This window comes from Chaetodon auriga, chromosome 19 (genome assembly GCF_051107435.1).
Source record: "Chaetodon auriga isolate fChaAug3 chromosome 19, fChaAug3.hap1, whole genome shotgun sequence".
NCBI classification, from domain to species: Eukaryota; Metazoa; Chordata; class Actinopteri; order Chaetodontiformes; family Chaetodontidae; genus Chaetodon; species Chaetodon auriga.
In genome coordinates this window covers 6,353,710-6,377,859 of record NC_135092.1, presented here as the reverse complement: position 1 = coordinate 6,377,859, position 24,150 = coordinate 6,353,710, and the positions used below count along the sequence as shown (strand labels likewise).

General features: G+C 42.9%; 1 protein-coding gene across 10 annotated transcripts in view; it reads left to right on the top strand.

Moving 5' to 3' along the window:
• The window catches only part of grin1a (glutamate receptor, ionotropic, N-methyl D-aspartate 1a), a 32,649-nt gene that overhangs the window by 2,291 nt on the left and 6,208 nt on the right, over positions 1 to 24,150 (top strand). For 2 of the 10 annotated variants that reach the window (XM_076757827.1, XM_076757831.1), the window contains exons 2-19: positions 1,789 to 1,923; positions 3,086 to 3,262; positions 7,327 to 7,389; positions 8,155 to 8,252; positions 9,179 to 9,300; positions 10,309 to 10,483; positions 11,307 to 11,451; positions 12,503 to 12,589; positions 13,016 to 13,164; positions 13,500 to 13,626; positions 14,823 to 14,987; positions 15,861 to 15,979; positions 16,335 to 16,447; positions 17,029 to 17,177; positions 17,332 to 17,489; positions 18,041 to 18,202; positions 18,502 to 18,611; positions 18,973 to 19,118. In XM_076757827.1, coding sequence (XP_076613942.1) covers positions 1,789 to 1,923; positions 3,086 to 3,262; positions 7,327 to 7,389; positions 8,155 to 8,252; positions 9,179 to 9,300; positions 10,309 to 10,483; positions 11,307 to 11,451; positions 12,503 to 12,589; positions 13,016 to 13,164; positions 13,500 to 13,626; positions 14,823 to 14,987; positions 15,861 to 15,979; positions 16,335 to 16,447; positions 17,029 to 17,177; positions 17,332 to 17,489; positions 18,041 to 18,202; positions 18,502 to 18,611; positions 18,973 to 19,118 — 2,400 coding nt within the window. Of the gene's footprint in view, positions 1 to 1,788; positions 1,924 to 3,085; positions 3,263 to 7,326; positions 7,390 to 8,154; positions 8,253 to 9,178; positions 9,301 to 10,308; positions 10,484 to 11,306; positions 11,452 to 12,502; positions 12,590 to 13,015; positions 13,165 to 13,498; positions 13,627 to 14,822; positions 14,988 to 15,860; positions 15,980 to 16,334; positions 16,448 to 17,028; positions 17,178 to 17,331; positions 17,490 to 18,040; positions 18,203 to 18,501; positions 18,612 to 18,972; positions 19,119 to 23,970; positions 23,998 to 24,150 lie in introns of all 10 variants that reach the window. The other 8 variants (XM_076757828.1, XM_076757832.1, XM_076757833.1 and 5 more) reach the window with 6 other exon arrangements.

Below are 24,150 nucleotides of genomic sequence, written 5' to 3'. Positions count from 1 at the left end.
TTACACCAACAATGGTGTAATCAGTTCTGGAGACACACGCACACAAAGCTTTATTGTCAACACTTTTGGGGACTTAACATCAACTTCCATTCACTTCCTGGCGACTCACCCTAAACCTAACCATAAGCACTACTTGCCTAACCCTAACATTAACCTCAGTCTTTACCCTAAAATATAATGATTTACATTGTGGGGTCCAGTATTTTGGTCCCCATAATATTGTCCCAAAACCGTGATCCCACAAACACAGAAAAACAAGGCCACACACACACACACACACACACACACACACACACACACACACACACACACACACACACACACACTGACACTCACATACACATAACCTCTTTTGTAAATCAGATGAGATTGGCTTGTTGGTCATAACAGTTACTGAGAAGGGAAGTGCATGGCAGATGGAGGAGTAGATGCCTGGGAGCAGTCCTTGGAAGATGGACCTCATTTTTGACCCAGCCATACGGGCTGCTCACATCCAATAATCCATGCCTGCACAGCCGTGCCAGCTTCACTCCTCTTCCCTCACATCTCCGAGGCATTTCCCTAGGCTGAGCTCACAGAAAATTCTTTTCTGTTTTTTAACTGGAGTAGTTGGCCACATTTGGTTTGCTTAATGCAGAGATAAGACTAAGGCAAGCAGCCGCAAATTAATATTAGTCTGCCAACCCACACAGTGAAGATATTTTGAATAAAGGAAGAGACGTCTTTTCTCTTCTATTGCTTTTGTCATATTTGAGTTTGTCCCGAACTACAATTTATGTAGACATTTGGTTCAAAAATGTTATTTTTAACCTGTTATACAACATTTTAGAGTGGCAGTTGCGTCCACTAAAAGATGATTATGTTTTGCTGTATTTAAAGTGCACGCAAATTAAATTCATCTGGAGGTAGAAAAACAGATGTTTCTGCCAAGGCTGGATTGCAGACCAGGCAAAGCAGGCAACTGCAGCAGGGTCCCGGATTCTCACGGGGCCCCAGCTGCCCTAGATTTACTGTGGCAATGAGTTTGTGATCACTTCATTCATTATAAATGATTAAGGTGGCCCCTGCATTTGCACCTAATCTGGAGGGTTTATTACTAAAAAGGCCATGTCATACAGTATATATTATTGAAATAAATTCATTTTGCTCAGAACCAAACTAACTTAGGGAGCATGAATGGAATAAAAGGGGCCCACAACTCACTTTTTGCCCTTGGGCCCACGAGCAGGTTAACCCAACCCTGGTTGGCTGATCTTTTCATAATGCATATTTGTTGTGTGAAATGAATCTTTAAATATGATTATATGTTTGTGATATATTGTCTGCAAATACAGTCAGGTCAACACAGAAACACACAGAGAAAACACAGCAGCATACGAATAAAGACAAGAGCCTCCATAAATACATTCATACGTCTCAGCACACAACATTTGTTTGATGCTGCAGTAGCAGAGGGGGACAAAACTGTGGCTGAAGCGAGCTCGCCTCCATTTTAAGGTCCTGTTTCTCCATCCAGATGGCTGTGATGTGAAGTGATGACTGAGGGGGTGATCATTTGCTATTGTGAGGGTTAGGTGTGGGATGGCTCTGTCTTTCATGTCTTAGAGTTTGGGTGCGGGAAAGCTGAAGATTTTAGAGGTAGTATGTGCGACAGAGGAAATCTGCAGCATGTCTAAACTGGATATCTTAGAGACTTAAATCTTTATCAGGGTACGATTGATGGTGTTACCATTCCGTCTTAATGCCAGAGTCAGAATGACAGAGTGTTCTTCTTCTATGTCTCTGCAGGTCTATGCTATCCTGGTGAGTCACCCTCCCCAGTCCAATGACCACCTCACTCCAACGCCTGTCTCCTACACTGCAGGCTTCTACCGCATCCCTGTGGTGGGGCTCACCACCCGCATGTCCATCTACTCAGACAAGGTGAGTGATGGATGAGGGAGATGTAAAGAGAGATAGAGAGAGAGGGAAGCAGGAGGAGAGAGCGAGGGAGTAAGGAGCTCCCCTGGGGCGGCTTCAAAAGCTTTCTAGATTAAACATCCCATCACTGTCCATTAGAGGAGCTGTGATTAAATGGGTTTCCAGGTAAAAACGAAAGAACATCATTAATAATACCCGAGTAATGTTTTTATGAGGCGCAAGCCACTGAAATGAAACTTTAAAGCAAAAATGCCAAGGACTTTAATAACTCAATTTAAAGCCTATTTAAGTGACATCTAGCCTAATCTTGCAAGTTAAAGGCAATTAGGGGTAAATGCAGAGATTGAAGAGAGCCTGAGGGGTCAGCGTGTGGATTAAAACCTTTTTAATGCTTTTTGTTACTAGATGTTTGTACATCCGTGATCGAGCTTGGCATTTTTTTGCCTCCTAAAAACTCATCAGTGCATGATATTGTGTTTTCTAGAGCACATTCAGCTGCAAGTATTTCAACTTTTAATACATTGTGTGTCTATGCTTTGTTAGCATGCAGTTATGAAAGTACCCTATGGCCAAAAATATATCAGCACCCTAACATTACACTCATGTGTCATTTCTGAACGTGCCATTCCAAAAGCATTAAAAAGGCTGCTCTAATATCTGTGTCTTTCTGATGCTGACTTCACTGCGTTTGTGTGCAGGCTGTTTGAGGCAGTTTGACGACGCTCGATTCGCAAATAATTTATTTTTTCAACGGGGAATTATTTGAAGCCAATCAGATGGCTCCCTCCGTTAAGAGTCCAGGGCATCATTGAAAAAGCAGTGAATGTGTGCATTTGTAACCTTAATCTTTACATGTGGATTTGTTTTGCATTTATATACGATACATATTTTTGTGTGCATTTATGTGGAGAGTCATTTATATGTAAATTTAAATAATCCGCCTGTGAATCCCTCTGTGTGTATTTATTAATACTGAGACTGAGCTGGCTGGTTAAGGTTTGGTCCACGGGCTTTTGGCCTTATCATGCATATCCTAATTATGAATTAATCTTCTGCTACGTGTAAAGACTTCAATAATCTTTTGCTATTTGTGAAGAGTCACGCATTCAAAATGAAGCTGTTTGCTCATAATGCTAATCTCTATTTCCTGCTTGGTGCTCCTCAGAGTATCCACCTGTCCTTTCTGCGGACAGTCCCTCCCTACTCCCACCAGGCGCACGTGTGGTTCGACCTGATGCGAGAGTTCAACTGGAACCACATCATCCTGATAGTGAGCGACGACCACGAGGGGCGGGCTGCTCAAAAGAGGCTCGAGACCCTCTTGGAGGAGCGGGAAACAAAGGTGAGACGCTCCGGCCCCCAGCCCCTCCAGAGTGTGTGAGCATGAGTGTGTGAGTGAGTAAGGTTCTTTAAACCTCAGAGGTCTTCTATGTATGTAACTGTTTTCCTTTCTGTTGTGTGGCCACATCTCTTTCTCACCATTGTGTAAACATTGGCTAACATTCCTAGAGGCATCAACAGCGTCTAATGTGGTCTAATCTGACAAAAGTTTGTATGTTTATTTGCTCATCCTCACGTTGCTTTTCGCCATAGTCCAAATTATCCTGTGTCTATCCACAATGGGAGCCAAATAGAGGACTTTAACGTGGGGCTTTGTAAACCATCACAGACTGAAGTGTTTTATTGGGGCCGTGGTGGAAGTCAGGTGTCCCTTCCCTCTCAATGCGTGATGAATGGTCGTTGCATTGTTGTACACCGAGGCCTTGTGTTTACTGCAAGCTGCTAGGTCATGTTCACAAGATATGAGAGATTTTTTTTATTCGTCTTTTCAGATACCGCTGATGCATCCTTTTTAAGGGTAGCTCTGAGCTGTGTATGTGGGTCACTGAAATGCTGATCTTCTTTGAGCCAAAACAGACTTGAGACTGCGATGATGTGTGCCCTTTAGGAACAGAAGGGGGGGAGCTATTGCATCCATTTAATAGGATAAAATTACCTTGGGATATTTTTCTCTGTTATACTCCGTGATGCTCGTCCCTCTCTGGGGCTCTTTGCTGTAATTGTGTGGCTGAGTGAAATGAGTCCTGATTCAGAGATTTAATTAAATCAGAAGCTGATGAGAGGCTGAATATGACACAGACCTGAGGTAATGCACAGAAGGCAGCTAAAGTGAAGGCTGATTAAAGGAAGTGATCGGGATGAGTATTGATTACGAGCCATGCGAACATTTCAAGCGTTCAGATTTATCGCGTTGGATTGTGCAACCACATCCATGCAGTTTAAACAATGATACAGTCAGATCATCTGGATGACTCACATCCCGAGCTAGAGAATAGAAATTTGCGTATTAAAAGCCTCTGATGAGAATCCAGGAAGTTCTTTTTATGCTTGTATAATCTGAGTTTGGATCTCCCATTCAATCACATAATACTGAGAGAAGTTGCTGCAACTCTCTCTACTATGAGGCTTTAATTACGCATAATTTAGTCATGACTGCAGGGCCAGCTTGAGCATTTTCAGGCCCTGAGCATGATTTATTTGAGAAGCTCTCCAAATGTGTGCAGCAATAATTACACTGAAAACTCGGTAAAACTGAGGGTGAGGCTGCTGATATTGGATATTTTTCTTCTGATTGTCAACTGAAAAGTCCAAAGCCAACAATGAATCGAGCCTTCTAACAATTATTGTGTGTGTATCCAAAATCTGATATATCTGATTCCTCCGGGTCATAGAGCTGCATTGTTGTCCAAAAACCCATTAAAACACATCAGTGTGCCGCACTGTTGCAGTGGATTACCATGAAAACACACACTGCAGCTTATTTTGAGGTCATCACAGATACACTGTCCTGCTGCTGTAAATACTCGCCAGAGTGCCAAATGTTCATTAATCTCACGACTAAAAATAGTCCCCTATAAAGGCACTGTTTTCAACTGTTTGAGTGACGCTTGTTAAAACCTACAGTGTCCAGCTGTTTTCGGAAATGACTGAGCTTAGTGAACAAAATGAAACTAAAGATTTACGTCTTTCATAAGAACCAGAGAGCTTAGGGCTGAGTGCTGCAGACACTACAACAGCCTTATCTTTAAAATAATAGTTGGTGTCATTCTTGTGGAAATTGCATATAAAAAGTACATTAAAAACAGTGGAAATCTTAAAATGCATTCCTTCATTTCGTGAAAGTCTCAAAGTTTCATCACCGGACGTTTGGAGATTTTGCTGCTTGGCACTATTACAAAATCAGGAACCTTCAAACACTGAAGTGATGAAAAGGAAATGTTTGGGTGTTCCCTGGTGGCTAAGCTCCCCACACAGCTACTTAGCTCATCCTCCATATGTCAGAACATCAGAGGCATAGTCAAACATACCAGTCATTTACTGTTTGTTTGGATGATGAGATCAGCTGACCTGTAAATGCAGGTGATGGAAAGGAAGTTAGTTTGGACACAGCAGACTGCAGCGTCACCACATTCTGCTCTAATTAAAAGCGAGGGGTGTTAATCTTGGTAATCACCACAACAAGCTTCATAAACTCAGTAAATTCACGTTATTTTTAGCTTTGTGGCGAGTTAGCGAGGTCACACAGTCACGGGGGGGATCACTGTCACCACCAGCAAAAAGGCTCTGGACACAGTGGACTTAGTCAGGGTGCAAACGTGACCAACACAACATGAAATATTAATGCCTGGCTGCGGATACAAAAATAGAGCGCTCCGAAATCTCTGGGGGGAAAAAAAGACAAAGCCAGTTTTTTGTGTGTGTGCTGCTGGATGTTATAATGGAAAGCATGAAGCGTGCTGAAGATACAGAAAATCTCTCATTTTATGCAGCGATTCTGAGTGGCAGCTCGGTAATTACGTAGTGATTAAAGTGTTATGATTGAATAAACTGGACTGTGATTGCAATGTTCTCATCAAACAAGTCTTAATATGTTAGTTTTCTCAAAAAAAAAGCAAAAATCGCCTCAGTGGGATATTTCACTTTTTTCCAATTTAGTTTTGCACAGTTTAGTTTTGTTCTATAACATTATTCTTCCATCTTTTAGCAAATCAGATTTTTAGAGCATCTACATCATAAAATGGGGGAAACCACACTGACATATTGTTATAGTGTTTTTATCACACAATAAATATGTTGTTGCAGCCCTTCAGTTTGGATAAAATCTTTTTAAAGTGTGGATTACGATTCAGGGTTAAATGATTACCTCTCGGCACAAAGTGCACGATAGCGTCGGGATTGTGTAATAGGTCTTAAAAGCTGTCAGTTGTGAATGGAGGAGTTTGTGCTGATGAAGGGAGGGAAACGGACCCGGAGTGCACTGAAGTGTGAGCTGTGAAGCCAGGCAGCTGTGAAGGAAACCCTGTGAAGCAGAAAGATGATGTGTTTTCCTGCAAAATGGCTCCCTGTCTGAGACGGGACTCCGGAGTGTCTCCTCTTGCAGAACACAGAGCAGGACTGCAGTCCAAAATGGTGACGCCTCTGAATTAAGTTGAACCTGCTCACCAACCTCTGAGACTCACTATGTTGTGCTGTGACCGGATTCTGTGCTGCATACTAACTGTACTAATCATAATTTGTTTTTCTTGATATTTCATGCTTATTTTCTGTTTGCCAATATCTCTTTGAAGCTGCACACCATTAATTACATTTCTGTAGCTGTGATTAGACTGTGAAATAATGGCATTTTTTTTTTTATTGAATTAAGGTTGATTACAGCTTTTGCCTTTTTGAGTATCATTCAGTATCATTTTGTGAAGATGTGGTAACTCCACTTTTATCGAAATCTGTCATCCTGGTTTCTAGCTTCTGATGTAGTTAACAACACAAAGAACAGAACTTCCTCTGAAGCTGGCAGTGCTGGAAGATGCTGCATCACCTCAACAGATGGTTGGATAGATGAGACGTTTGCTAGTGCAGTTTTGCAAGTTTACATACCATAAAGCTTTTAAGGAGCTCTTATTTTAGCTTTATTTCTTGTATTTGTTTGAGGAAGCCAGAAGGACTCGATGGTGTGTTGGAGTGGTGTTGAACATCGGATTGACCCTGTTTGTGTGTTAAAAGTTAAGTTGTGTAATGTTTACAGAGCATTTTCTATTGATTATTGTTGCAGCCAGACCATTTTGATCCTATGTTTTCTATATTTTTCAGCAGCACTGATATTTTATGCATTTAGTCCAATGAATATCTTCATCCTTAAAAGTGTTTCATAGCTTCAACAAGTACACATGGTTTCAGCATTATTAGCGAGCGGTCATCTCTGATGTTCTTTGCAAGCCCCACTGTTAAAGATCCCAATTTGAAGCAGAAAAGTGGAGATTTGTTGGAATGCTTTACTGCCCTCCATTTTCAACTGTTTATAATATTTTTCTGTGTCTGCATATTTTCTCTGTGCACATTACTCATCAGAATAAAAAAAGGAACTATGAAAACCTCGACCAACTGTCCTATGACAACAAGCGAGGACCTAAGGTATATTTGCATGGTCAATGCACGCCGCCCACCAACTTTCCAAACGTAGCAACTAGAAACCAGCCCAAACCAGTCACCAGCCGACCCAGAAATGTCCCTCTCTTGGTAGCACGTGTTTTCTTTAATTTTTACTTTGAGACATTTCCCTATGATTTAAATGAAGAATGGTTTTGTTATGAAAAATCTATAATTTTCGGTCATTACAGAAAAAAAAAAGAAAAGAAATCAGTCAACAGCGCCCCGCTTTTTATCATTTTCATTTTCTCCTTCAATAAAGGAATGCATGTCCTCAGAACACACACTCACACACAAAAAGAGTTTGCAAGTTCATTCCTTTGTGGAGAACCGGTAGTGTGGGACAAAACCGTTTCCCAGATGCTACTTCCTCCTGTTTTGTAGCACTTCCCTAGTTTTCAGCAGTTTTTTGTTGGGGGAAAACGTCCCCCTCACCCCCCTTCACCCGTTTTTAGTTACTGGTTGCATTGACCTTCTTCTTCCCCCTACCTAACACATGCACGTCCTTCTTTGGAGCCTTGATAACCCTCAGTTTGCATGCGAACAAATGCAAAAGTTTTTTTTCCCTTCAAGCTTTTTTTTTTTTTTTTTTTTAGTTCAGCCGGTTCCCCTGGATCGCTTTCCTTTTTATCTCTGTCTCCCGTTTTCAAACAAAATCGGCCAAGCTCGAACCAAGCAGGTAAAGAGGCAGCATGGTGTCTAAGGTAGGGAAAAGTAGCTGGCTTGACCTTTCTTATGCCCCGATCACAGGCAGAGAAAGTCCTCCAGTTCAGCCAGGAGACTAACTTAACTGCCCTGCTGCTGGAGGCGAAAGAGCTGGAGGCCCGAGTCATCATCCTGTCCGCCAGGTGGGATTTTTTATCATAATTTACACATTTATTTCATGCAAAGTGCCAGATGGAGCATTGGTGAAGGTATCATATTCCCCTCAGACCTACCCACCATTCAAGATAGGACTGAGTACGGCTGCAGCTACCGATTGTTTTCAATATCTATTAATCTGCTGAACATGTTCTTGATTATTTGTCTGCTCTCTAAAATGTCAGATAGTTGAAAAGTGTTTACTAAGGTCCAAGTTAATGTCTTTAAATGGACCAAAACTTTATTCCTTTAACATCAAAGAAAACCAGCAAATTCCCAAAAGGAAGTTGGAATTGAGGATTTTTCGGTACTTTTGACTTCAACAATTAACCAATTATCAAAATAGATGCCCTTTAATTTTCTGTTGATGGACTCATCAATTAATCATCTAATTATTTCAGCTCGAGCTTAAACCTAATTCAAGTTAAACCCTCTGCTGAACCCAGTTGTGGATCCCAATGTTCACTTATAGTCGACATCTAAATTATGCCACTGGATTTCATGCTGTCTTGGGCCTGTGTGTCCAAAGTTGTCTGAAATGCTGCACAAGACTCTAGACTGGCTTTTGATCTCATGGTGCAGCCATACAATAAAATTACAACAAAATGCCAGTAACCAAATGTTAAAGCACAAATCCCATAACTGCAATGTTCCAGCTAGGGACTATTATGTAGTTCTCAATTCCTTTTTTCCTGTCTGCCTTAAGACTTTCAGCTATCCTATAAAGGCATAAATAAATGAAAGGCAACTTTAAAAAAATATCCTCATCAACATAAAGACATTTCACATCAATAATGTCATGTAATATAGCAATTTGCTGGAATCACTTGGACATGCACCAATCCCAAACACAAAAAATCTTCTTAACACACTAAAACAAGCTTTTGTCTTTTCTCCACACTGTAAACTCCAGTGAGGAAGACGCTGCCGCAGTGTACAAGGCTGCCCGCTTCCTCAACATGACGGGCTCGGGCTACGTGTGGCTGGTGGGCGAGCGGGAGATGTCGGGTAAAGCCCTGAGCGAGGCGCCAGACGGTACGTTCATCCAGCAGAGATCAGCGGGAATGTAGCCCCGAGTTAACCCACGGCTTCACTCAGAGGCCGATCATAACACATGCAGGATTAGAGGGATTAACCATTTAAGGATGGATGCGTTACACGATTAACTGTATCAGTGCTTGTTGTGTGTTGAGCATTTAAACGTTTAAGCATTATGTGTTTAAAGGTTTAAATGTGCTCTGTATCTACAGTACACTGTTTTCAGTTTACATGTGTATGTCTTGGGTGATCTTAAAGTAAATTCATTGTGCTATCTTGCCCTATTAATACCCTGGTTTCTAATGAGTTATAAAGGGAGATTTTTGCAACAGATAACTGATAGAATGGTAAGCTACAACAGCCTTTTTTGTCTCTACCCCTGGATTTTTCACACAAGTCTCTCACAGTATTTTATCACTTTCTGATCACAAACGTCAAGTGTCTGGGCACTCTAAACACAACCAACCCCTGCAGAGCGTCTGTTGTCCCGTCCGTGTCCACTCTCTCCCACCTCCACTGCAGCTTCTTGCAGGAGTCTGCAAGACTGATGGACCTGGTTGCAATCAGAAAACTTAGCTGAAGTTGGATTGTTGCTTGGTTTAAATTTAGGTCTGGTGGCATTATTGTTTGTCCCTTGCACAAATAATGCTCTGCCTGTGCTGATTCCCAAACCTTAGCTGAAAGGGCCAACAGAAAAAAAAATAAAAAATTGATCCAACTTCAAGGGACTCTTTATACATGCTGTAAAAAGGTCACCGGTAGCAACATCAGAAAAATGATCCATTTATTCTGTTGCCTCATCCCCTAAATGGCAAGATGTGGATATTTTCTGAGTTATCTTCAGGCAAGGAAGATGGATCATGCAGCTGATGTCTGACCTTTACTCAGGATGTCTAAACTGGAGGCCCTATAAGTTTTTATCCACTTTGTGCATTGCAAAAGGATCCTGAGAGGCTGTAGTTTGCTCAGGTCAGTGATTACCTTTTATCATCGGCCTGGTCTCAGGTCTGATCGGCCTCCAGCTCATCAACGGGAAGAATGAGTCAGCACATATCAATGATGCCGTGGCCGTGGTGGCGCAGTCCATCCAGGAGCTCTTCGAGAAGGAGAATATCACCGAACCCCCCAGAGGATGCGTGGGCAACACCAACATCTGGAAAACAGGGCCGCTCTTTAAACGGTGAGCTTGGCGCATTGCTTCAGGTTGTGACAAGGTGTGATAATCTTTAAAATGCTTTGTTGAGGGGCGTTAAAACAAACAAGTTTATTAACAAACAATCCTGGAAGCCAACCATTTTTAAGATTTTTTTCCAGGACACATCCAGAATTTTTGTAATTATTATTATCATTAGTATTTCTTCTTCAACTCATATGCATTTCTTTAACATTTAGATTGTTATTTTTTAACTGTGAGACCAGGGAAACATTTTCCATGTAGCACAAGAAATCTGCAAGTTAAATTTAAAGCCTGATTTCATTCAACCAGATGCATCAAATCCAGATTTCTCAGTTCAACAGGCAGCTGTCAGCAAACCTCAACTCAACCCACCTTTGTAGATTTATTTTTAAAATATATTTATTTATATGTTTTATTCAAGTTTTGACTGGAAAGTTGTCTTACAGAGTTACAGGTTCAGCAGGTTTTCCAGAAGGTAGAAACCCTGCATCTGTCACTTCCAAATGAAACGAATGAGCTTCGACTGACCCACTTAGAGCAGTTTCACAGCAGCACAACAAAAAGTAAATGCACTGCTTCCAAACAGATGTGGTGACAAATCCAGCAGATATCATCACAGCTCAACAACCACAGCTCTGCCCTGATCAGCATATTTTCAACTGTGGCGAATCAGTCATTTTACCACATGCACTGGATTGAGAGCAGAATGATATAAAATAAAATGCATCGTTGGATGGCAGGATGGATGGAAGGATGACACAATATCCATGCATGAACACACGTGTGCTCATTTACTCAAATAATCTTTTTCATTTGCTTCCCACAGGGTGCTGATGTCATCTAAATACCCAGAGGGCCTCACAGGACGCGTTGAGTTCAATGATGACGGAGACAGGAAGTATGCCCACTACAGTATACTCAACTACCAGAAGAGTCGACTCATTCAAGTCGGCATATATAATGGAACGCAGGTAAACTGACAGACAGAGGCAAGTCTGGCTATTTGACACAGCTGCAAAGCGAATTTATAGATATTTAAGAGGAGAAGTCCATTCCCTATTTTCCGCTTACTCCCCACGTTTTTTTTTTATTCATACAGGACATGCAGCTCCAGTTTTCTATCTATAGTACAATGCAGTTAATGTAGGGCAACCCCACAGTCCTCAGTCTGCAAAGCAACACTCTGCAGTTCAGCCAAAGCTGTTCGGCTGCAGCAGTAGTCTAGCAGTAGATAGTAAGCTACTATTTAAACATTTGAAACTGATTTTGCAAGGACAGACTGCTGTAGCATCACGTCACCTTTGGTTGAATCATTGCTTGCTATGAACTATGCATGTTTTTCTGCTCTGGAGGAGGATTGCAGATTTATCCACTGTTAACAGCGCTCAACTCTAGATGGCAAGCAGGAGCTGCATGTATCTGAAAATGAAAGCTCACCATGTCCTTCATCAGCCCTGGGTATGACATAGGGACAAAAGGGAGGTAGAAAAGATCATTTTACAATGCACAACCAAATTTTTCAGATAGATATCCTTCCTGTCAGACAGCCTCTGGTTTCCATTTATGTCAATACTTTATGAAAACCAAGATGCTGAAATTCGGGATTTTAGTGCACCTTCCCATTATGGATAGTATTTTGGCTTTACTCGAAAAACATCCCTCATAAAGACTGCGAGATGCAGTTGAAAGCTTGGGAAAAGCTAGTAAGATCAGCCAAATCTAAAATTATATTCATTTGTAAATAAGGATGAATGATTAAACAGGCCTGCCATGTAAACACAGCAAACAGCAAGGACTGCGAGGATCAGCGCTTCAGTTCCCTGGTGATAGGTGTGATAATAATAAGTTCCTGAATGATGCACAGGTCAGAGGTTGGTGAAGTAAATAAAAGAACCGCTGAGCTGTGGTTATATAAAGCTGACTCATTAGTGATGCTCACCCACAGTGTTGGAGCCTCATCAGCAGTAAGCCTTCTGTCAGCGCTCACCTATAATACTGTATATGTGTGTGGCATCGCTGCAGGTGGTAATGAACAATCAGCGGAAGATCATCTGGCCCGGAGGAGAGACCGAGAAACCACAGGGCTTCCAGATGTCCACTCGATTAAAGGTAGGGTGCCTCCGCTTTGCTGCTGCAATGTGACATTCACGTCCACACAGATAGAGGACGGACCTGAGTTGATATACTCGTGTTGGACAGTGCGCTGACATTTGTTTCTCAGAGGGGAATGAAGTTAATCTATGTTCATAAAGGCAGCAGTGATGTATGTGCTATGACTTTTATCTCTTCAAATTTCTCATAGGCTTGAAAAGAACCTCTCATTTGTATCCTTGTCAGTTGTTTTTACATTCATCTGTCTGTCCTTGTGCGTCCATGTGCATCTGTGGAGTTTGTACATGGGTTTTTGTGTATCTGCTGGGTTTTTCCAAATGTTTTTTTTCCTCTCGCTCACTGTGCCGCACTCAAGTCCCTCGGGATCGAGACGGAACCAGCTCTGAGTACGTGATAAACAGCTTTCTGTCCCGTCTGTTGTAGATAGTGACGATACACCAGGAGCCATTTGTGTATGTGAAACCCACTCAGCCGGATGGAACATGCAAGGAGGAAATGACATTAAATGGAGTCTTAATTAAAAAGGTTATCTGCACTGGGCCCAATGAGACCATCCCAGGTAACACATCAGGGACGTTTATATTATCACTGTGCTTTTACTGCACCCGCCAAACACCCACTGGAGATGCATACATATATATGCAGTAGGTATCTATATATGTATGCATGTGGCTGAGTGTGCCATTCAGAATGAGAGATTGTTGGGATGCTGGGACATGCTTGGTCTGTATGCTGTGTTTCTGGCAAACAGCGTGATTGTGTGTGGTTGTCTGCAGTGCACTGTGTCACGCATTTTGTTCCGTCTACGTGCGCCGCCTTTGGATTGAAAAAAAAAACCAAACAAACAGTCTAACGTGTTTCGTCAAGAGTGATTGTAACTTGCAATGGTTGCTGGTTTTGTTACAGGACGCCCAATTGTGCCCCAGTGTTGTTACGGCTTCTGTATTGATCTCCTGATCAAGTTGGCTATGACCATGAACTTTACGTACGAGGTGCACCTGGTGGCTGATGGGAAATTCGGAACTCAGGAGCGGGTCAGTTTTATGTATTTGTTATATTTTTGCATGAATCACAGGTTACACGCAGTATCCCTCATTACACATTTATAGAATTTAAGAAAATCTTTTTATTTTAGTCCACTAACGGTAATGGTCTCACTAACTATTCAGAGCTGAGGCAATAAGCAGTCATAAAGCGGAGACCCGCAGATATCAAATGTCCAGCAGGTGAATTTGCCCATTGTCGTTATTCTACACTTAAGGATTAGGCGAGCAGCGATCATCATGAGTGTCGCAGTCAATTTTAGAAGTGCCACTTAACTGTAATATGAAATAGAACATAAAAAGCTATGTGTGCCATTAAACCTTTTAATGTTTTGATTTTATTATAAGAACTTGCTGCTCTGTGTGCAGATTATTGCCTTATCAGTGGGAAAATACATACAAATCATTTATACACCAAAAGTCATCATCAAACATCACATTCACACAGAAAAAATGTCTCGTCCTGGCATGTCAGATAGAACACATCCACCACCTAAAAACACAATGCCATACTAGGATTAGCTACGTTTATCCTAAGCTTGCATTGTTCAAGTGGGACACCTTTATGAATTTATAGAACCTAGAATGTCCCTCTTATGCACCTTTGCCTAAATTCTTTGGAACAAAATTAAGTTTTACTTTCTGACACTGCCCTTCATTCACAACAGATTATACCCTCAGCAGTCTGCTAACCCACCTCTATACTAACTTTTAACAGTTGGCGAGCAGGTAATGCTAGCTTATAGCTAAGATTTAACTAATGTTTCCAAGATAGCACTAGTCTAGTTGACATTGGCTGACAGTAAGTTGTAATTATACAAGATGTCACAGTGGCAGCATTTTATACAACTATAGGTGTGCACATAGTTATGGACAGTAGGTAATGTGACATATCTCTGGTCTCACATTCATCTCTAACCCAGAAAAAGCCTGTCCTGTAGGCAAAGCATGAGCACAATATTACACTTTTGGTGTTCTTCATTGCATGATCTTATAAACTCCTGAAAATAGCAAGTTCTCTTTTGATGTGTAAGACAGAGCCAGTTCCAAAGATCTGGAGCATGCCAAGAACTTAGATCCCCAGTAGGCTTAACCCAAATCCTTAAAGCCTGGAAACATTCTGTGGTCTAGACAACAGCGGGTTGATCGCTGATTGTCATATTAACACCTTTCTTTTGGGGTTTCAGGTAAACAACAGTAACAAGAAAGAGTGGAATGGCATGATGGGAGAGCTCCTAGGGGGCCTGGCTGACATGATTGTGGCCCCGCTGACTATAAACAACGAACGAGCCCAGTACATCGAGTTCTCCAAACCCTTTAAATATCAAGGCCTCACCATCCTTGTTAAAAAGGTAAGTGTTCACCTTCAGACCATTTGGTGCTCTATCAAGTCAAACAACCACTGAGGAGTTGCATGTATTGTTCAGTTGAGGAATCCTCAACTCACTAAGGCAACTTTTATCCATCTCCAACACAAGTGTTATTTTACACAGCACAAACACACGAAAACAGTGACAAGGCTGAGAAAATTGATATGGGAAACATATGACTGCTGATGTATCAAGGAGACATTCAAACACAGAAAGCATGTTCGTTCGAGGCGTCGCCAGGATACCATCATTATCATTTCACCTCATGTGGACAGCAAAGGTTGTCGCATTTAAAAGATGGATGAGCAATAGACCAGGTTAATGACAATGCATCATTCATGTGAAAACAGGTCATCCAGTCAGTCCAGTGGGAGATGAATTTATATGCGGCTACCATCAGTCTCTGCTGTATCACAGCAATACCAGTTTCTTGGCCTAACGTTCTAGCCTGATTGCTGCAACTCACATAAACTTTACATCACACAATCTGCATTCATTTTTCTCAGTTCTTACTATCAGGTGATGCAGAGCTGACTTTTCAAAACAAGCAGCGTTTGCCTGATCATAAAAATGAACGCCACCTTGAAGTTGTGTGATTGACTAACCAACGCAACCATATTCCAAGAGTCTGCTTGATGATTTCCAGCCCATGCAGACATGAACAGACACAAAAGTCTGCCTGGAACAACAGAAAAATCACATAAAACAATCAAAACTTGTCAGCAACAGCATGAATTGTACTCAATTGTACAAACAGGATGGTGTTTTCCTTTATCTTGGTCTATAATATGCAAACAGAAGGTGATCAAAGTTGTTCATTATCAATCTACAACTAACTGCGGTGTGTGTTTTCAGGAAATCCCTCGCAGTACACTGGACTCGTTCATGCAGCCTTTCCAAAGCACGCTGTGGCTGCTGGTGGGTCTTTCGGTGCATGTGGTGGCGGTGATGCTTTACCTACTAGACCGGTTCAGGTACAAGGAGGACCTGTGTTTGTATGTCTGTGCCTGTGTGAGTGTATTCATGTGTAGTTACGACTGAATGAATGAATGCGTGTGTGTGTGTGTACATGCACTCGTGCGTGCTGTAGATCTTCCCTCGGTGTGGACACAAAGGCAGACAGAGGTGAAGATTGGCTCCAACCATCCCACCGCTCTGTCCCTGTGCAGCCGTCTTTGTCTCTTTTCTTTCAGAGTTTGTGTCCCTCTTGCTTTGCTCGCTCATGTTCAGTTTCCTTCCCTGCCTGGGGTCGCCAGGGTTTTCCCCTCTACAGGTTATCTATGATTTCTCATTTTATCTCCTGCAATCCTCCCAATTTGTTCCCTCTAGCCCGTTTGGAAGATTTAAAGTAAACAGTGAAGAAGAAGAAGAAGATGCCCTCACCTTGTCATCTGCTATGTGGTTCTCCTGGGGAGTGTTGCTGAACTCTGGAATAGGAGAAGGTGAGACAGAGCTAATGAAAATCTCCAAATCATCACCTCCCAGTGAGCTGCATTGCTGTCAGGTACTTCGGTATTTACACTGATTTGCAGTTGTAAAACGACCAAAATTCAAGGCGTCTGTGGCTCCAGGTGTTGCCTCGTTGTCATGTTTTTCTTAGAGGATGACAAATGAATTCCTTTCAAATCACATTTTGTGAAGAAACACGTTGCTGCAGCTTGTCTTTCAACAGTTACCTTTGTTTCATTTGTCTTCTAGTGTTTCCTTTTCAAGCCTGATATTTTAGTGGGCTACATTAATTTCATTTGTTTTGGATTGTCTTGTAAACTCTGTGTAAATTTTAACATGAGCGGAGGGTTTATTATAGTTTGCTCCAATAATTAGGTTAATAGTCCTTGTTATCTGCCATACCAGTAGTACTTGTAACACTAGTAGTAATAACAGTGTCAGGGCTTATTAGTATTGCATGGTGGAAATGTTACTCAACAGAAAAATGTATCTGGCTAGCTATTCTACCGGACCAGTTCAATGAGAAACTGAAAATTACTGATCTGAAAGGTCAAAACTTGAACTCACCACACAGGTGCGCCGCGCAGCTTCTCAGCGAGAATCCTGGGTATGGTGTGGGCCGGCTTTGCCATGATCATTGTAGCTTCTTACACGGCTAACCTGGCTGCCTTCCTGGTGTTGGACCGGCCTGAGGAACGCATCACCGGCATCAATGACCCAAGGGTGGGCACAGGATGATACTAGAACCATGTTACTACTCAATAACAGCATGTTCATCAATATAAAAAAAATGACATATAAAATTATGTAAATACAGTGGAAGTTATTAGTAGTCATTACTCGACTGTTTATGTTTCGACCCTGTCTTGCTACACAGCTGAGAAACCCATCGGACAAGTTCATCTACGCCACGGTGAAGCAAAGCTCCGTGGACATCTATTTCCGGCGGCAGGTGGAGCTTAGCACCATGTACCGCCACATGGAGAAGCACAACTATGAGAGTGCCGCCGAGGCTATCCAGGCCGTGCGTGACAAGTGAGTCTCAGCCTGGCCGGGCCGACCAGAGCACGTGTCGGCCGGCTGCTCGACCTATCAGGCGCACAGACCAGGGTCAGTCCAGTCAGTTAGGGCGGGGAGGGGCATGGACCTCTGGACCAGATGGAAGCAGCAAGACTTAACCGCAGCATTCCCTCTGATCCAGGCCCATCACCCAGCCAAGACAGCTGTCCAGGGACAGGATCAAGTGTGGACGTGTCAACAGCACTGGAACCAGTGTGAGGTTAAGCTAACATTGAGTCAAGGAGCACCCTTTTTCAGGTTGTACCCAGACGAACATCTTTGAGATGGGGGGAATCCAATGGGGGACGCGCCCTCACCCATCTGGCATTGGATTTCATTTGGGCAACGGTAGAGATTGCTGGTAAACGCTGAATGACACACACGATCTGGTGTGCGAGAGAGAGAGAAGGGTGGGAGCCGTAAATGTGTATGTAAATCATTGTACTGTCGCACCGTAACCCCCTCCTTCCCCTCCTCCTCCTCCCTCCTTCCTCCTCCTCCTCCTCCTCCCTCCCCCTCCCCCACAGCAAGCTGCATGCTTTCATCTGGGACTCTGCGGTGCTGGAGTTTGAAGCCTCGCAGAAGTGCGACCTGGTGACCACGGGAGAGCTGTTTTTCCGTTCGGGCTTTGGCATAGGCATGCGCAAGGACAGCCCCTGGAAACAGAATGTGTCCCTGGCCATTCTCAGGTCTGTCCCAGCCGAAGCTGCATTACTCGTATGACTTTTTTTGTTTCTTATCAATATGATTTCCCGGTCATGAATTGACCGTTTATAACCATCCAATACATCGCCTTATGTTACATCTTCTCTCTCTGTATCTTCCCTCTCCTTCCCTCTCTGTCTGTTTGTCAAGTTTATGTCTGATTGTCACTTGTCCTCCGTTTCATTTGTGTTGCTATCTGGGAGTGAGCGGCTCAAATATTCCGTCATTTGCGGCATGTATTAACTTTGTCACCTCTCTCCCCACCACCCCCAACCCCCTGCAGTTCTCATGAGAATGGCTTCATGGAAGACCTAGATAAAACCTGGGTGAGATACCAGGAGTGTGACTCAAGGAGCAATGCCCCAGCCACACTCACCTTTGAAAACATGGCAGGTATGGTCCTTATCGCGCAGAGAAAGCGTTAAAGTGATTGGACAAAAACTGCAGTGGTAAGGTACTGTAGCGCTTTTTTGTCCAATACCTTTACAAAATCGTTGTTTTAGTGTCGGCGTGGGTGCTCTGTGGAAGTGTGCCGTACAGTATCTTGTGCTGTGATTTGGTGCGGTTGTGGTCTTCTATTAATAGTGTGTAGTTTACAGCCGCCGTCGTCAGTGGGAGCTGATTGAAAAAGGAGGGGCGACCACTGAGCAAGACCATGCATTCCTGCTCAGTGGAAGCGGCGGGGTTGTAGAGGGTTGTAGCTCACATATCTCCACCTCTGCTCTGTTTCTGTCTGTCTGTACCTTGCCAACAGGGGTCTTCATGCTGGTGGCTGGAGGCATAGCAGCAGGGATCTTCCTCATCTTCATTGAAATTGCCTATAAGCGCCATAAAGACGCCCGCAGGAAGCAGATGCAGCTGGCCTTTGCGGCCGTCAATGTCTGGAGGAAGAACCTGCAGGTAGGATTTATCCCCTCTGCCTGCTCACACCCGGGTTGGAGGGGCTGAGACTGGGGTGCAAGAGAGCCAACAAAGCCCCTTCCTCACAGGGCTCAATTTGTGCCTCTCAGCCTCTCTCTAAGCTTTTCATTTTGCACATAGTGGTGGTCAGACTGCCAGATCACCGTACGAGAAACCGTGATCTCTGATGCCTTCATCTTCACTGTAAGGCATCCTCAGTGGCCACCCATTGGCTCCTAACAGTTCCCAGAGGCCAATGGCGCCCGTATCTCTTCTGTGTGCCTGCAGGAGAGTAAGGAGGCCTCTGGAAGTCAAGCTGTGGCCGGGACCCCCTCATTAGTATGTAACTAAATAGCAGAACCATTTCCACCCCCATGTCACCTCTCGCTGTTAGGGTAACAATAAGATAATTAGCCTTGTGACACTCTAACATGATGGACATCCGAATTTAAACTTCACCCTCCACGTCCATAGCATGAACTAGTATTTTGTAAGCTGCTGCCCTGGCGCTTATATGCATCATAAGGTCAGATGACGTGGACATGGAAAGCCAACAAAAAGAAGCAAATGTACTGCCAGAAACACCATGAGAACAATAACTAGTGATAACTATACAGTTGATGTGCTTTCATCAATCATCATTGATTTCCTTCAGCAAACAATACAAATAGAGCATAAACATTAAAATCAATGCCCTGGCTCAACCACACCGCAGTGACCCAGTGTAGTATAATTGTAAAGTGTGCCATGCTGCAGTGTATGTTGTGTTTCCTTATCCGCTGCAGTGTCCATACTGCAGACACCAAGTACGAGACAAACTTATGTTGCATTTCCGGAGACTTCAGGCAACACAGTGAAAGCAGGGGCAGGCGTCAATTTAATGGGTCAGTTCACTCAAATTTGAAAAAAAAAAAAAAAGAAGTTTTGCTACTTGCCGCAGTGGTATCAAGTCATGCAGGCTGTTTTGGTCTTACAGGCAGGGCTTTTGAGATGCGTACCTCTGAAATTTCTGCCACCAAACCAATAAAGTGGGGATGCATGGAATTTAATTCATGATTCAAAGACATTTGCATGGCACGATACTACTAAAAGTCTCTGTTTTGGAATTTGTGTGAACTGACCCTTTAAGCTGCAATCAGCAATAAGATCCTCTGCTCAGCCGACGAAGAACATGATTTGCCCCCACAATCCAATGCAATCAAACGTGGCTGTGAGGAGTTGGAGCATTGGAGCGCCCCCTCCTCCACCCACACACCCTCCCTTCCTTTCCTCTTAATGGTATCACTCCTTGATTGGGCAGCTTGGATGTACAGGGGTTCCACGTTTAAGTGCCAGCCACACTGTGCGTCTGTTGTGTGGCCCCGGCAGCCTGTCTGCTGACTCTCTGTAAGCCTTGAACCAAAGCTCAGTGTTAGCCCTGCTGAATAGAGACAGCAGGGCTGGAGGAAGGTACAGTATAAAATGCCTGTCAGCAAAATCAATGTCCCTCTGAGAGTGTCTGCCATCGACCTGACTACTGTATGTAACTGTCATGAGTGTCCTCATATGGATGTGTGTTCTCTAGGCGCAAATATCAGGCAAATGCATGCGAGGGTGGGGGCGGGGGTGTCACTGAGAAAGGAGAGGGACACACTAAACTGCCCGTAGACCAGCTCATTTTATATCCATGTCAGCGATGATCATGTTGATTTCTCTGCACCGCTGAACAAAGACGGCTCATGCATGCTCATCTTGCTCATGGACCGTCACTGTGGGCCCTAGAGCTAACATAACGGACACAGACAATCTTCACTGCCCTAAATATAACCACTATAATGGGGTCTCATGCAAGGATCACAGAGTTAGCCCACAAAGTCAAGTCAAGTTGATACAATCTGTTCCGTTCTGTCCTGCGTGAATGTTATTCAGGGTATTATTCATACTGTTTGGGTGCACTGATTTGATTACTCATCGTGATCTCATTTCCACAAATTAAAAATGACAGCTTGGTTATGTAGGACACAAACTCATCACGATGGAAAATCTAAGATCACAGTTTATGTGGCCTCCTCCTTCCTTAGTACGGCAAGCACTAAAACCTGGAGTCCCATTGTTGGCATCATTTTGACCGCTTGTACGTGTGTTTGTATGTAACTACGTGCTTATACTGCCTCAGGTTGGTGTATTATGCAAAGCACTGTAAACAAATACCCTTAAGCAAAGATACGTAACCTGAGAGAACATGCACTTCTGACTAACCTTAATCTGTTCATGTAATACATCCCTCATCCTCTGCAGGCTGACACTATCTCTACATGCTCTTAATGCTCAAAACCCCTGAATATATAAGTTCATGAGCTACCGCACCACCAACCATATGTAATCCTTTGCAAAGAAATAAAGGTGCATGCATTGTTAGAATTGCATGATTAAGGTATTCCAGCTTTAAGGAGCTGTAGCCACAAAGATGTAGTGGGCATAAACCTACTTAATGTCATTTAGTTCATATTTATATTTTGGTAACAGACTTTAGCAGCCTTTTTGATGCTGATATAAATCTTTATGATCTAAACTTATAGTTTATGTTACACAGAGTTAGTATGTAACAGATGTGCTGTGTAGCCGCACAATCTTTACATAAGATTTTGTCTCTTTTGTGACAGATGTGTGGTAAAAGAGGAAATGAAACACAGCCAGTAACGTAACTGTTTTGGTTCACTCTCACAGCTTTCATAGCATTGTTTTTAGCCATGGCGGCCATCTGTTTCCAGAGATATTTGGTCGCAGATTGATATTTGATTGAGACTAAACCAAAGCTGAAACACAATGAAAATTGAAGTGACACTTCAAGGAGGCCAAAGCTAGTTTTGCTTTGTATCGGCTGTACATGTAAATATGCAACCTCTCCATATCAATTTAAAAGACTATGACATCCGTCTTGTTAGATATCAAAAACAGTTCTGTAACACTTGCAACATGGTTCATGTTTGAATTGAATGCAGTCATGCTAACAGAGACACACGCATAAGTTTACAGTCTTAAAAATTATACTGGTTTGATTAGTAGATTGAAGAAGTGCTCTCTCTCTGTGCCAAGGATCAGCTCAGCTCAACGTGACTACGAAAGATGGCGGTGTGCACGACATCCTTCACCGACAAGGTGTACAGAGGCTTAAAATACTGTGTGAGCGTTTCAGCTCATAATATTGGCAATAATATCAGGCTGGTATGAACTGTATAGGCTACGTATGTTTTATATTTGCATGGGACACTTGTTTTGCAACCTGGTCTTAATGCTATTAACTATAACATGTTCTATAAATTTACATCATACAGATTTATATCTCTATATGTTTACTGATTTGTGTGTGATCACTGGTACTGACAGCTGACCCAGTGTGTTGTTGACCACTACATCACTGACAGGCTACATGTCTGGCTTTCCCTTTCAAAGCAGATGTTACTCAGAAGTGCACTGTCTGAACAAGACTGAAGCTGGTGTCATTCTGGGATGAAAACAAGTGTCAGAAACCCTGTTGTATGATAAAGATGATGATGATGATAATGATGATGATGATGAAGATGATAATGGTGTATAATGATGATGCACTGTGGCAGCTCGCTTCTGTTTCCGGCAAGAAACAAGCGGCCGCTGCACACGGTGCGAGTCCCATGGCACGCTTCATCTGACGGTCCAGCATGCCATGCATGGCCGGGACTGTGCACACGCAGCACCTCATCAGGGCTCAGAGCGGCCAGACTGCACTCCTGCAGTCTCAGACGTGTAAGAAATGGGGGAAAGTAAAGATTAAAAGAAGAGAACCGACGTCACTTGGGCATTGATTTTTCCTGAACCAAGACCCTTACAGTTAGACTCTCTTGTCACACAGGCTGATTTTCTCCATTTACTAACATGAGATGTTATCTTCCAACAGGAAAAAAGATTTCATTCACTTGCTTTTACCTGCAAAAAAAAAATTGAGTCATATCGTGCACCAATCACTTCTCTGCCAGCTCTCATCTATCCTCCAGGCCACGTGATATCATGTCATTCGGGGGTTGAGAGAAAAGTGCTGGTTGATGGGGTGAAGGGTGGTACAATTGTCCTGAGAGTGCCTAGTCATGTGACCTGATGAAAAAGGATGTACTGCGGGGCCAGTGCTGGCCAGGACTGATTTGTCATGCTATTTGTTTTGTGTTTACTTATTCTATGTTTTCCCCCCTTTATCCCTCTCTCCATCCATAAAACCTTTTGGCATGTTGAAATTCACACCACACTGCCCCGCCCGCCCAAAGGGCCTCCCTCCCTGCAACTACTCACTCATCCTTCACTTATACTTTGCTGAACATCCACCATAGAGGACTTTCTTTTTTTAGAAATAGCATCTTTTAGCCTCCATCTGCTCAGATCATCATGATATCAAGCATACAGAATTGCAAATCGTTTCAGTTTCGCACTTTAACTTAGAGGAAGAATATTTTTTGCAGCTACAGTAGGTGACATTCCTTTTCAGACCTTTTCTTTCCTAAGCACTTCAGTTCATACTCCATCTCATTCCCTTGTGTGTGGGGTGAATTTCCATTATACCACTTTAAGGTATAATGACTTTCAATGGGCTTCAATTACTGACTTTTGTCGCTGCTGTTTTCCCTCTGATATGCATTTTAGTGGCCTCTGATACTGTAGCTTCTTGACTTTTTATACCTGCCTGGCTTTGGATGTGGATGTTTGCTTTGCTAGTTTTTTATTTTTTATTTTTTTTAAATATCCGCCCTTTTTAGTTCCTTTGGCTTTTGCGTAAGGATCTTCTTTAAAGTAATAACGATCAAGTGGATGGAAATTTATTTTACTTTTCTTTTCTCCCCCTATGCAGCCCTCTTCCTCTCTAGAGACTCAGGATGTAAGAATACCTTAATATGAGTTTTTTTGCACACAAACACCCAGTTATTGTGCTGAGAGTAGCTGTGGGGCACTCTGATGGTATGAGGGAGGGAGGGCACCAAATTGTCCCACCAACTTGTAAGGATATGGTTAAAACTGCTTCCTTTTTTTC